A 12500-nucleotide genomic window follows, 5' to 3' on the forward strand; every position below is an offset into this window, starting at 1 on the left:
CTCCCTACATCTCCCTCCCGTTCCCCCTCCTCCCTACATCTCCCCTCCCTCCCCCTCCTACCCATCTCCCTCCCCTTCCCCCTCCCTCCCTACATCTCCCTCCCCTTCCCCCTCCCTCCCTACATCTCCCTCCCCCTTCCCCCTCCCTCCCTACATCTCCCTCCACCTTCCCCCTCTCTCCTAAATCTCCCTCCCGTTCCCCCCTCCCTACATCTCCCTCCCCCTTCCCCCTCCCTCCCTACATCTTCCTCCCCGTCCCCCTCTCCCTACATCTCCCTCCCCGTTCCCCCTCCCTCCCTACATCTCTCTCCCCCTTACCCCTCCCTCCCTACATCTCCCTCCCCTTCCCCATCCCTCCCTACATCTCCCTCCCCTTCCCCATCCCTCCCTACATCTCCCTTCCCCCTCCCTCCCTACATCTCTCTCCCCCTTCCCCCTCCCTCCCTACATCTCCCTCCCCTCCCCCTCCCCCTCCCTCCCTACATCTCCCTCCCCCCTTCCCCATCCCTCCCTACATCTCCCTCCCCCTTCCCCTCCCTCCCTACATCTCCCTCCCCCATCCCCCTCCTCCCTACATCTCCCTCCCCCTTCCCCATCCCTCCCTACATCTCCCTCCCCCTTCCCCCTCCCTCCCTACATCTCCCTCCCCCTTCCCCCTCCCCCTACATCTCCCTCCCCTTCCCCCTCCCTCCCTACATCTTCCTCCCCCGTTCCCCCTCTCTCCCTACATCTCCCTCCCGTTCCCCCTCCTCCCTACATCTCTCTCCCCCTTACCCCTCCTCCCTACATCTCCCTCCCCTTCCCCATCCCTCCCTACATCTCCCTCCCCTTCCCCATCCCTCCCTACATCTCCTTCCCCCTCCCTCCCTACATCTCTCCTCCCCCTCCCCCTCCCTCCCTACATCTCCCTCCCCTTCCCCCTCCCTCCCTACATCTCCCTCCCCCTTCCCTCCCTACATCTCCCTCCCCCTTCCCCCTCCCCTCCCTACATCTCCCTCCACCTTCCCCCTCCTCCCTACATCTCTCCCTCCCTACATCTCCCTCCCCTTCCCCCTCCCTCCCTACATCTCCCTCCCCCTTCCCCCTCCCTCCCTACATCTCCCTCCACCTTCCCCCTCCCTCCCTACATCCCCTCCCTCCCTACATCTCCCTCCCCCTTCCCCCTCCCTCCCTACATCTCCCTCCCCCTTCCCCCTCCCTCCCTACATCTCCCTCCACCTTCCCCCTCCCTCCCTACATCTCTCCCTCCCTACATCTCTCCCTCCCTACATCTCCCTCCCCCTTCCCCATCCCTCCCTACATCTCCCTCCCCCTTCCCCCTCCCTCCCTACATCTCCCTCCCCTTCCCTCCCTACATCTCCCTCCACCTTCCCCCTCCCTCCCTACATCTCCCTCCCCCTTCCCCCTCCCTCCCTACATCTCCCTCCACCTTCCCCCTCCCTCCCTACATCTCCCTCCCTTCCTCCCTCCACCTTCCCCCTCCCTCCCTACATCCCTCCACCTTCCCCCTCCCTCCCTACATCTCTCTCTCCTCCCCCTTCCCCCTCCCTCCCTACATCTCCCTCCTTCCCCCTCCCTCCCTACATCTCCCTCCCCCTTCCTCCCTACATCTCCCTCCCCCTTCCCCCTCCCTCCCTACATCTCCTCCACCTTCCCCCTCCTCCCTACATCTCTCCTCCTACATCTCCCTCCCCCTTCCCCCTCCCTCCCTACATCTCCCTCCCCTTCCCCCTCCCTCCCTACATCTCCCTCCACCTTCCCCCTCCTCCTACATCTCTCCCTCCCTACATCTCCCTCCCCCTTCCCCCTCCCTCCCTACACCTCCCTCCCCTTCCCCCTCCCTCCCTACATCTCCCTCCACCTTCCCCCTCCTCCCTACATCTCTCCTCCCTACATCTCTCCTCCCTACATCTCCCTCCCCTTCCCCATCCCTCCCTACATCTCCCTCCCCCTTCCCCCTCCCTCCCTACATCTCCCTCCCCCTTCCCTCCCTACATCTCCCTCCACCTTCCCCTCCCTCCCTACATCTCCCTCCCCCTTCCCCCTCCCTCCCTACATCTCCCTCCACCTTCCCCCTCCCCTCACTACATCTCCCTCCCCCTTCCCCCTCCCTCCCTACATCTCCCTCCACCTTCCCCCCCTCCCTACATCTCCCTCCCCTTCCCCCTCCTCCCTCCCTACATCTCCCTCCACCTTCCCCCTCCCTCCTACATCTCCCTCCCCTTCCCCCTCCTCCCTACATCTCCCTCCACCTTCCCCCTCCCTCCCTACATCTCCTCCACCTTCCCCCTCCCTCCCTACATCTCTCCCTCCCCCTTCCCCCTCCCTCCCTACATCTCTCCCTCCCCCTTCCCCCTCCCTCCCTCATCTCTCCCTCCCCCTTCCCCCTCCCTCCCTACATCTCTCCCTCCCCCTTCCCCCCCTCCCTCCCTACATCTCTCCCTCCCCTTCCCCTCCCTCCTACATCTCCCTCCACCTTCCCCCTCCCTCCCTACATCTCCCTCCACCTTCCCCCTCCCTCCCTACATCTCCCTCCACCTTCCCCCTCCCTCCCTACATCTCCCTCCCCCTTCCCCCCCCTCCCTCCTCCCTCCCTCCCTCCCTACATCTCCCTCCCCCTTCCCCCTCCCTCCCTACATCTCTCCCTCCCTCCTCCTACATCTCTCCCTCCCCTTCCCCCTCCTCCCTACATCTCTCCCCCCCTTCCTCCCTCCTCCCTACATCTCTCCCTCCCCCTTCCCTCCCTCCCTACATCTCTCCCTCCTCCTACATCTCTCCCTCCCCCCATCTCCCTCCCTCCCTACATCTCTCCCTCCCCCTTCCCCTCCCTCCCCATCTCCCTCCCCCTTCCCCCCTCCCTCCCTACATCTCTCCCTCCCTCCCTCCCTACATCTCTCCCTCCCCTTCCCCCTCCCTCCTACATCTCTCCCTCCCTTCCCCCTCCCTCCTACATCTCTCCCTCCCCTTCCCCCTCCCTCCCTACATCTCTCCCTCCCTTCCCCTCCCCTCCCTACATCTCTCCCTCCCTCCCTCCCTACATCTCTCCCTCCCCTTCCCCCTCCCTCCCTACATCTCCCTCCCCTTCCCCCTCCCTCCCTACATCTCCCTCCACCTTCCCCCTCCCTCCCTACATCTCTCCCTCCCCCTTCCCCCTCCCTCCCTACATCTCTCCCTCCCTCCCTCCCTACATCTCCCTCCCCCTTCCCCCTCCCCTCCCTACATCTCTCCCTCCCTCCCTCCTACCTACATCTCTCCCTCCCCCTTCCCCCTCCTCCCTACATCTCCTCCCCCTTCCCCCTCCCTCCCTACATCTCCCTCCCCCTTCCCCCTCCCTCCCTACATCTCCCTCCACCTTCCCCCTCCCTCCCTACATCTCTCCCTCCTCCCTACATCTCTCCCTCCCTCCCTCCCCATCTCCCTCCCCTTCCCCCTCCTCCCTACATCCTCCCTCCCTCCCTCCCTACATCTCTCCCTCCCCTTCCCCCTCCCTCCCTACATCTCCCTCCCCCTTCCTCCCTCCCCATCTCCCTCCCCCCCCCCCTCCCTCCCTACATCTCCCTCCACCTTCCCCCTCCCTCCCTACATCTCTCCCTCCCTCCCTACATCTCCCTCCCTCCCTACATCTCCCTCCTCCCTACATCTCCCTCCCTCCCTACATCTCCCTCCCCTTCCCCCTCCCTCCCTACATCTCCCTCCACCTTCCCCCTCCCTCCCTACATCTCTCCCTCCCTCCCTACATCTCCCTCCCTCCCTCATCTCCCTCCCTCCCTACATCTCCCTCCACCTTCCCCCTCCCTCCCTACATCTCTCCCTCCTCCTACATCTCCCTCCCTCCCTACATCTCCCTCCTTCCTCCCTCCCTACATCTCTCCCTCCCTCCCTACATCTCCCTCCCTCCCTACATCTCCCTCCTTCCTCCTCCCTACATCTCTCCCTCCCTCCCTACATCTCCCTCCCTCCCTACATCTCCCTCCCCCTTCCCCCTCCCTCCCTACATCTCCCTCCACCTTCCCCCTCCCTCCCTACATCTCTCCCTCCCTCCCTACATCTCCCTCCCCCTACATCTCCCTCCCTCCCTACATCTCCCTCCACCTTCCCCCTCCTCCCTACATCTCTCCCTCCCTCCCTACATCTCCCTCCTCCCTACATCTCCCTCCCTTCCTCCTCCCTACATCTCTCCCTCCCTCCCTACATCTCCCTCCCTCCCTACATCTCCCTCCCTTCCTCCCTCCCTACATCTCCCTCCCTCCCTTCCTCCCTCCAGGAAAGACTTTTCCTCACCGTCTCCAACTATGTCTTCACAGCCATATTTGTGGCTGAGATGACCGTCAAGGTAACGTACCAATTTCCCCTCTCTTCTCATCCTCTCTTCTCCTCTCCTTTCCTAGGACTGTAATGGAAAGAGACCTACCGACCTGCTGTCATCATGTTGTCTCTCCTCTCCTCCTCATCTTCTCCTCTCCTTTCCTAGGACTGTAATGGAAAGAGACCTACCGACATGCTGTCGTCATGTTGTCTCTCCTCTCCTCCTCATCTTCTCCTCTCCTTTCCTAGGACTGTAATGGAAAGAGACCTACCGACATGCTGTCGTCATGTTGTCTCTCCTCTCCTCCTCATCTTCTTCTCTCCTTTCTCCCTCTTTCTATTCCTCAGTCCATTTCACTTAATCAGTTCCCCATCATTAACGATGGAGAGATAATTAGATAGAATTAAAAGATAATGTCTCTCTCTCCAGCTATAGCCTCTAGCCAGTCCTGGGGATGTCCCACTCTACCTCACTCCTCTCGTCCATGTCTTGTACAAACCCCTTCATATCCTCTCTCTCCGTATGGAGATTGTCATCTTGTCAACCTAACATCTGTCTCAGGAACACTAATTAAACAACGGTATTCATTAGACAAAGTTTCCCCTCGTAAATGCACTCCATCATTTGCCTTGCCTTGTATCTTGTCACACACTTTCACACACTCATACACACGCACAGACGCACATATACACACACATGCACACACCCTAGCGTGAAGTCAATGTCACCATCTATACTAGCATCCTTTTATCATGTCTAGACACAGTGCTGTATATCTCCAGGACTGTTATCATGTCTAGACATAGTGCTGTATAACTCCAGGTCTGTTATCATGTCTAGACATAGTGCTGTATATCTCCAGGTCTGTTATCATGTCTAGACATAGTGCTGTATAACTCCAGGTCTGTTATCATGTCTAGACATAGTGCTGTATATCTCCAGGACTGTTATCATGTCTAGACATAGTGCTGTATAACTCCAGGACTGTTATCATGTCTAGACATAGTGCTGTATAACTCCAGGTCTGTTATCATGTCTAGACATAGTGCTGTATATCTCCAGGTCTGTTATCATATCTAGACATAGTGCTGTATAACTCCAGGTCTGTTATCATGTCTAGACATAGTGCTGTATAACTCCAGGTCTGTTATCATGTCTAGACATAGTGCTGTATATCTCCAGGTCTGTTATCATATCTAGACATAGTGCTGTATAACTCCAGGTCTGTTATCATGTCTAGACATAGTGCTGTATAACTCCAGGTCTGTTATCATATCTAGACATAGTGCTGTATAACTCCAGGTCTGTTATCATGTCTAGACATAGTGCGGTATAACTCCAGGTCTGTTATCATGTCTAGACATAGTGCTGTATAACTCCAGGTCTGTTATCATGTCTAGACATAGTGCTGTATATCTCCAGGTCTGTTATCATGTCTAGACATAGTGCGGTATATCTCCAGGTCTGTTATCATGTCTAGACATAGTGCTGTATATCTCCAGGTCTGTTATCATATCTAGACATAGTGCGGTATATCTCCAGGTCTGTTATCATGTCTAGACATAGTGCTGTATATCTCCAGGTCTGTTATCATATCTAGACATAGTGCGGTATATCTCCAGGTCTGTTATCATATCTAGACATAGTGCGGTATATCTCCAGGTCTGTTTTCATATCTAGACATAGTGCGGTATATCTCCAGGTCTGTTATCATATCTAGACATAGTGCTGTATATCTCCAGGTCTGAATATTGAATTATTGATGTAAAACACTGTCATATGCACAGATTCCATTATAGAACACAATGATTGAGTAAAACATTCCAGCCGTCATCACGCATATTGATGCCTATGGCTGACAGTGAGAATTTGTTCTGTTCTGTAGAGTTGCTCTGTCATCAGTGTGAGAGTGGCTGAATGTGTTGTCTTGCTGTTTCTGTAGGCCTACAGATCAATCCTTCCATTAGTCATCATTGAGCTTCCAGTCGTCCCCGGCGTAGGAGTTGAACACTGTTTTCATTCCGTCTCCCTCAGGCTATAGAACTATACCCGCTCAGGTCACCGTGGTAACAGTTGGCATGACGCCTGGTGTTTGTTGCCATTTCTCCTCCCCCAGGGCTGTCACTCAGAGGTTTAGTCGCGGTGCTGCCTGGCGTCTTGTTTGGTGTCAAAAGTGTCAGGAAGTGTGTCTGTGTCTGTGTGTCTGTGTGTCTGTGTGTGCGCCAGCCCACTGGACAAATGACCTTTTACCCTCCCACTCCCTCTCCCCCTCTCTCTCTCTCTCTCTCTCTCTCTCTCTCCTCTCTCTCTCTCTCCCTCTCTCTCTCTCTCTCTCCTCTCTCTCCCTCCCTCTCTCTCTCTCTCTCACTCACTCGCTCTCTCTCTCCCTCTCTCTCTCCCTCTCTCCCTCACTCTCTCTCTCTCCCTCTCTCTCCCTCTCTCTTTCCATCACTCTCTCCCCCTCTCTCTCTCTCTCTCTCCCTCTCTCTCTTTCCATCACACTCTCCAGCTTTCTCAATACTCTCTCTCTCTCCCGCTCTCTTCCCTTCTCCCTCCCTCCACTCTCTACCTTTCTCACGCAACCTTGTTTGGTGTTTCCTCTCTCTCTCCCTCTCTTCCCTCTCTTTCTCTCTTTCCCTTCCCTCTCTCTATCCCTCTCTTACCTCTCTCTTTCTCTCTTTCCCTTCCCCCTCTCTCTCCCCTCTCTCCCTCCCTCTCTCCCCTCTCTCTCTCCCTCTCTTCCCTCTCTCCCTCCCTCCCTCTCTTTTCTATGTCTCTAGTGGAAGCCATGGGAATCTGACATATATTTCCACTTTCAACCACACAACCAGCCTCCCTTTCTGGGAAGACGAAAAAAGTTGTTTCCACGAAGGGAGTCAGCAAGTGCAAACTGACGGGGCATGTGAACATCTTCCCTAAAACGTCTTTAACAACATCATCCTCTCCTCCTCTCCCTCCATCTTCCCTGTCTTTAACAACATCATCCTGTCCTCCTCTCCCTCCATCTTCCCTGTCTTTAACAACATCATCCTCTCCTCCTCTCCCTCCATCTTCCCTGTCTTTAACAACATCATCCTCTCCTCCTCTCCCTCCACCTTCCCCATCTTTAAGAACATCATCCTCTCCTCCTCTCCCTCCACCTTCCCTGTCTTTAACAACATCATCCTCTCCTCCTCTCCCTCCATCTTCCCTGTCTTTAACAACATCATCCTCTCCTCCTCTCCCTCCATCTTCCCTGTCTTTAACAACATCATCCTCTCCTCCTCTCCCTCCATCTTCCCTGTCTTTAACAACATCATACTCTCCTCCTCTCCCTCCATCTTCCCTGTCTTTAACAACATCATCCTCTCCTCCTCTCCCTCCACCTTCCCTGTCTTTAAGAACATCATCCTCTCCTCCTCTCCCTCCACCTTCCCTGTCTTTAAGAACATCATCCTCTCCTCCTCTCCCTCCACCTTCCCTGTCTTTAACAACATCATCCTCTCCTCCTCTCCCTCCACCTTCCCTGTCTTTAACAACATCATCCTCTCCTCCTCTCCCTCCATCTTCCCTGTCTTTAACAACATCATCCTCTCCTCCTCTCCCTCCATCTTCCCTGTCTTTAACAACATCATCCTCTCCTCCTCCCCCTCCATCTTCCCTGTCTTTAACAACATCATCCTCTCCTCCTCTCCCTCCACCTTCCCTGTCTTTAACAACATCATCCTCTCCTCCTCTCCCTCCACCTTCCCTGTCTTTAACAACATCATCCTCTCCTCCTCTCCCTCCACCTTCCCTGTCTTTAAGAACATCATCCTCTCCTCCTCTCCCTCCACCTTCCCTGTCTTTAAGAACATCATCCTCTCCTCCTCTCCCTCCACCTTCCCTGTCTTTAACAACATCATCCTCTCCTCCTCTCCCTCCACCTTCCCTGTCTTTAACAACATCATCCTCTCCTCCTCTCCCTCCACCTTCCCTGTCTTTAACAACATCATCCTCTCCTCCTCTCCCTCCACCTTCCCTGTCTTTAACAACATCATCCTCTCCTCCTCTCCCTCCACCTTCCCTGTCTTTAACAACATCATCCTCTCCTCCTCTCCCTCCATCTTCCCTGTCTTTAACAACATCATCCTCTCCTCCTCTCCCTCCATCTTCCCTGTCTTTAACAACATCATCCTCTCCTCCTCTCCCTCCACCTTCCCTGTCTTTAACAACATCATCCTCTCCTCCTCTCCCTCCACCTTCCCTGTCTTTAACAACATCATCCTCTCCTCCTCTCCCTCCACCTTCCCTGTCTTTAACAACATCATCCTCTCCTCCTCTCCCTCCACCTTCCCTGTCTTTAACAACATCATCCTCTCCTCCTCTCCCTCCATCTTCCCTGTCTTTAACAACATCATCCTCTCCTCCTCTCCCTCCATCTTCCCTGTCTTTAACAACATCATCCTCTCCTCCTCTCCCTCCATCTTCCCTGTCTTTAACAACATCATCCTCTCCTCCTCTCCCTCCACCTTCCCTGTCTTTAACAACATCATCCTCTCCTCCTCTCCCTCCATCTTCCCTGTCTTTAACAACATCATCCTCTCCTCCTCTCCCTCCATCTTCCCTGTCTTTAACAACATCATCCTCTCCTCCTCTCCCTCCATCTTCCCTGTCTTTAACAACATCATCCTCTCCTCCTCTCCCTCCACCTTCCCTGTCTTTAACAACATCATCCTCTCCTCCTCTCCCTCCATCTTCCCTGTCTTTAACAACATCATCCTCTCCTCCTCTCCCTCCATCTTCCCTGTCTTTAACAACATCATCCTCTCCTCCTCTCCCTCCACCTTCCCTGTCTTTAACAACATCATCCTCTCCTCCTCTCCCTCCATCTTCCCTGTCTTTAACAACATCATCCTCTCCTCCTCTCCCTCCACCTTCCCTGTCTTTAACAACATCATCCTCTCCTCCTCTCCCTCCACCTCTGCCCCCTTTTCCGCCTCCACTCTCTCTTTTGTGTATTTGTTCCTTCTCCTCCGTCTCTCTCCTCTTCCTTTCATCCTTCCTACTCCTCTTCCCCTCCCTCTCCTCCTCTCTCTCCCCCCTCCCATCTCTCCCTCCCCAGGTGGTGTCTAAGGGTGAGGAGGAGTACCTGATTCTACCACTGTCTCTTTATTGAGGGAAAATATACTTACTATGACTGTGAAATGTGGTTGTCTCACCTAGCTATCTTAAAATGAATTCACAGACTGTAAGTGTCTCTCATTCTTCTCCTCCTTCTCTTCCTCCCTCTCCCCCTTCCTCCCTCTCCCAGGTGGTCTCTAAGGGTCTGTACCTGGGTGAGAAGGCCTATCTGAAAAGCAGCTGGAACGTTCTGGATGGTTTCCTGGTCTTCGTGTCGTTGATTGACATTGTTGTGTCCATGGCGGGCGGGGCTAAGATCCTGGGGGTGCTGAGAGTGCTCAGGCTGCTCAGGACACTACGCCCTCTCAGGTAGGGAGGACTACCTGGAAATAACTGTGGAAATTCTATTTGGATGCTGCCTGAGGAAACCCTGTTTGGTAGAAATGCATTGACATAACAGGCTGATCTGTTCCAACCTGTATATATTAAGGTAGATAATGTTGTTAATAGTTCACTAACATCTCACTCACTAAGGGACTGATGTTGGAAAACAGTGTGATGTAAAGCATTATGGTGCAATGCAACTGTCTGTCAATGATGTCAATGTATTTCAGTTGACCTTTCACCTGTCTCCTCACTCCATAAATACAGGACTGATACTTACTTATATTAGTTAGATTCTTTACTCTTGCTGGAGTATAGGCCACCAACAACAGATGTCCATTGTATCTGGTCTGGAAATTAACATCATCTAAAGCATTATGCAATGCAACTGTCTGTCAATGTACTTCAGGGTAACACTTGACCATCAGATTGATAACCCAAACACCAAAAAGGTTTGTAACCCTGGAGCTTCGTAACCCTGGAGCTTCGGAACCATGGAGCTTCATAACCCTGGAGCTTCGCAACCCTGGAGCTTCGTAACCCTGGAGCTTCGTAACCCTGGAACTTCATAACCCTGGAGCTTCGCAACCCTGGAGCTTCGTAACCCTGGAGCTTCATTACCCTGGAGCTTCGTAACCATGGAGCTTTGTAACCATGGAGCTTTGTAACCATGGAGCTTTGTATCCCTGGAGCTTTGTAACCCTGGAGCTTCGTAACCATGGAGCTTTGTAACCCTGGAGCTTTGTAACCCTGGAGCTTCGTAACCCTGGAGGTTCGTAACCCTGGAGCTTCGTAACCCTGAAGCTTTGTAACCCTGGAGCTTCGTAACCGTGGAGCTTTGTAACCCTGGAGCTTTGTAACCCTGGAGCTTTGTAACCCTGGAGCTTTGTAACCATGGAGCTTTGTAACCCTGGAGCTTCGTAACCATGGAGCTTTGTAACCCTGGAGCTTTGTAACCATGGAGCTTTGTAACCCTGGAGCTTCATAACCCTGGAGCTTCGCAACCCTGGAGCTTCGTAACCCTGGAGCTTCGTAACCATGGAGCTTCATAACCATGAAGCTTCGTAACCCTGGAGCTTTGTAACCCTGGAGCTTTGTAACCATGGAGCTTTGTAACCCTGGAGCTTCGTAACCATGGAGCTTTCTAACCCTGGAGCTTTGTAACCATGGAGCTTCGTAACCCTGGAGCTTAGTAACCCTGGAGCTTCGTAACCATGGACCTTCGTAACCCTGGAGCTTCGTAACCCTGAAGAGGGTGCAGGTTTTTGTTCCAGCCCTGCACTAACACGCTTGAGGGACCTGAATGATTATTTAACTAAGGGAATAAGGTTTGTTTGGGCTGGGTTGGGTTGGGGAGAAATCCTGAACACCTTGTGTTCTGTCCATGACCATGGTTCCTGCACACTGTAATATAAGTGCTAACAGCAGTCACTCTACACACTGTTACACATCACAGCAGAATCATAGATGATGACCAGATTGATGAGAAGTCCTTTTTGTCCCTCTCTCTCTGTCAGGGTGATCAGTAGAGCTCCAGGCCTGAAGCTAGTGGTAGAGACTCTCATCACGTCTCTGAAGCCTATAGGAAACATCGTCCTCATCTGCTGTGCTTTCTTTATCATCTTCGGCATCCTCGGTGTGCAGGTAGGACTACGGCATTATCTTCCCAGGGTGACATTTCCCCTATGTACAGATCTAGGATCAGATTACCTTTCCTCAAGTCACAGCCTTTACTATTAGTGGGGGGAAATGCCAAGCTCAGTATCTATAGGGGCAACGTCACCCTCATCATTATACACAACATCCTCATATTCTTCTAAGTCCATACAATAACACTTTATTCATCTGTTCAAACAGTAGTTAGTTAATGTATAATTCCAGTTTTATTGTACATCATAACAGTAGTTAGTTATTGTATAAGTCCAGTTTTATTGTACATCATAACAGTAGTTAGTTATTGTATAAGTCCAGTTTTATTGTACATCATAACAGTAGTTAGTTATTGTATAAGTCCAGTTTTATTGTACATCATAACAGTAGTTAGTTAATGTATAAGTCCAGTTTTATTGTACATCATAACAGTAGTTAGTTATTGTATAAGTCCAGTTTATTATACTTCATAACAGAAATGTGCTGTGTTGTCCATTTCTCCTCACATCTGACTGTGTTTATGATGTTTTGTGAAGGTGAAGAAGCATTTGATTTGATTGGACTTTCTGTCTGTTGATTTCTTATTGAACTTATTCTCTTTTATCTTCACTCTTCATTATTCTCTCTTTCTCTTCTTCCTGTTTTTATCCTCTCAGTCCATCTGAGGTGTTATTATGCTGTTTCTCTGATGTGTCTTTTCTCTCTGATAAGACTAGTCTGATTGAACTGTGATAACATGTCCCTCAGGAAGAGAATCCATACTGTCTGTCTGTCTGTCTCCCTCTCTGTCTGTCTCTCTCTCTGTCTGTCTGTCTCTCTCTGTCTGTCTGTCTCTCTGTCTGTCTGTCTGTCTGTCTGTCTGTCTGTCTGTCTGTCTGTCTGTCTGTCTGCTTGAGCGTCTATCTGTCTGTCTGTCTGTCTGTCTCTCTGTCTGTCTGTCTGTCTGTCTGTCTGTCTGTCTGTCTGTCTGTCTGTCTGTCTGTCTGTCTGTCTGTCTGTCTGTCTGTCTGTCTGTCTGTCTGTCTCTCTGTCTGTCTGTCTGTCTGTCTGTCTGTCTGTCTGTCTGTCTGTCTGTCTG

General features: G+C 52.6%; 1 protein-coding gene across 1 annotated transcript in view; it reads left to right on the forward strand.

Moving 5' to 3' along the window:
* Positions 1 to 12500, forward strand: part of LOC121844445 (voltage-dependent T-type calcium channel subunit alpha-1I-like) — a gene marked incomplete at both ends in the record, with an annotated part of 105101 nt that overhangs the window by 80519 nt on the left and 12082 nt on the right. Inside the window, 3 exons of the mRNA XM_042314540.1 lie at positions 4265 to 4333; positions 9579 to 9757; positions 11290 to 11416. Of these exons, the coding sequence (XP_042170474.1) occupies positions 4265 to 4333; positions 9579 to 9757; positions 11290 to 11416 (375 nt within the window). The remainder of the gene's footprint in view (positions 1 to 4264; positions 4334 to 9578; positions 9758 to 11289; positions 11417 to 12500) is intronic.

Source organism: Oncorhynchus tshawytscha, unplaced genomic scaffold (assembly GCF_018296145.1).
Source record: "Oncorhynchus tshawytscha isolate Ot180627B unplaced genomic scaffold, Otsh_v2.0 Un_contig_10693_pilon_pilon, whole genome shotgun sequence".
Classification (NCBI taxonomy): Eukaryota; Metazoa; Chordata; class Actinopteri; order Salmoniformes; family Salmonidae; genus Oncorhynchus; species Oncorhynchus tshawytscha.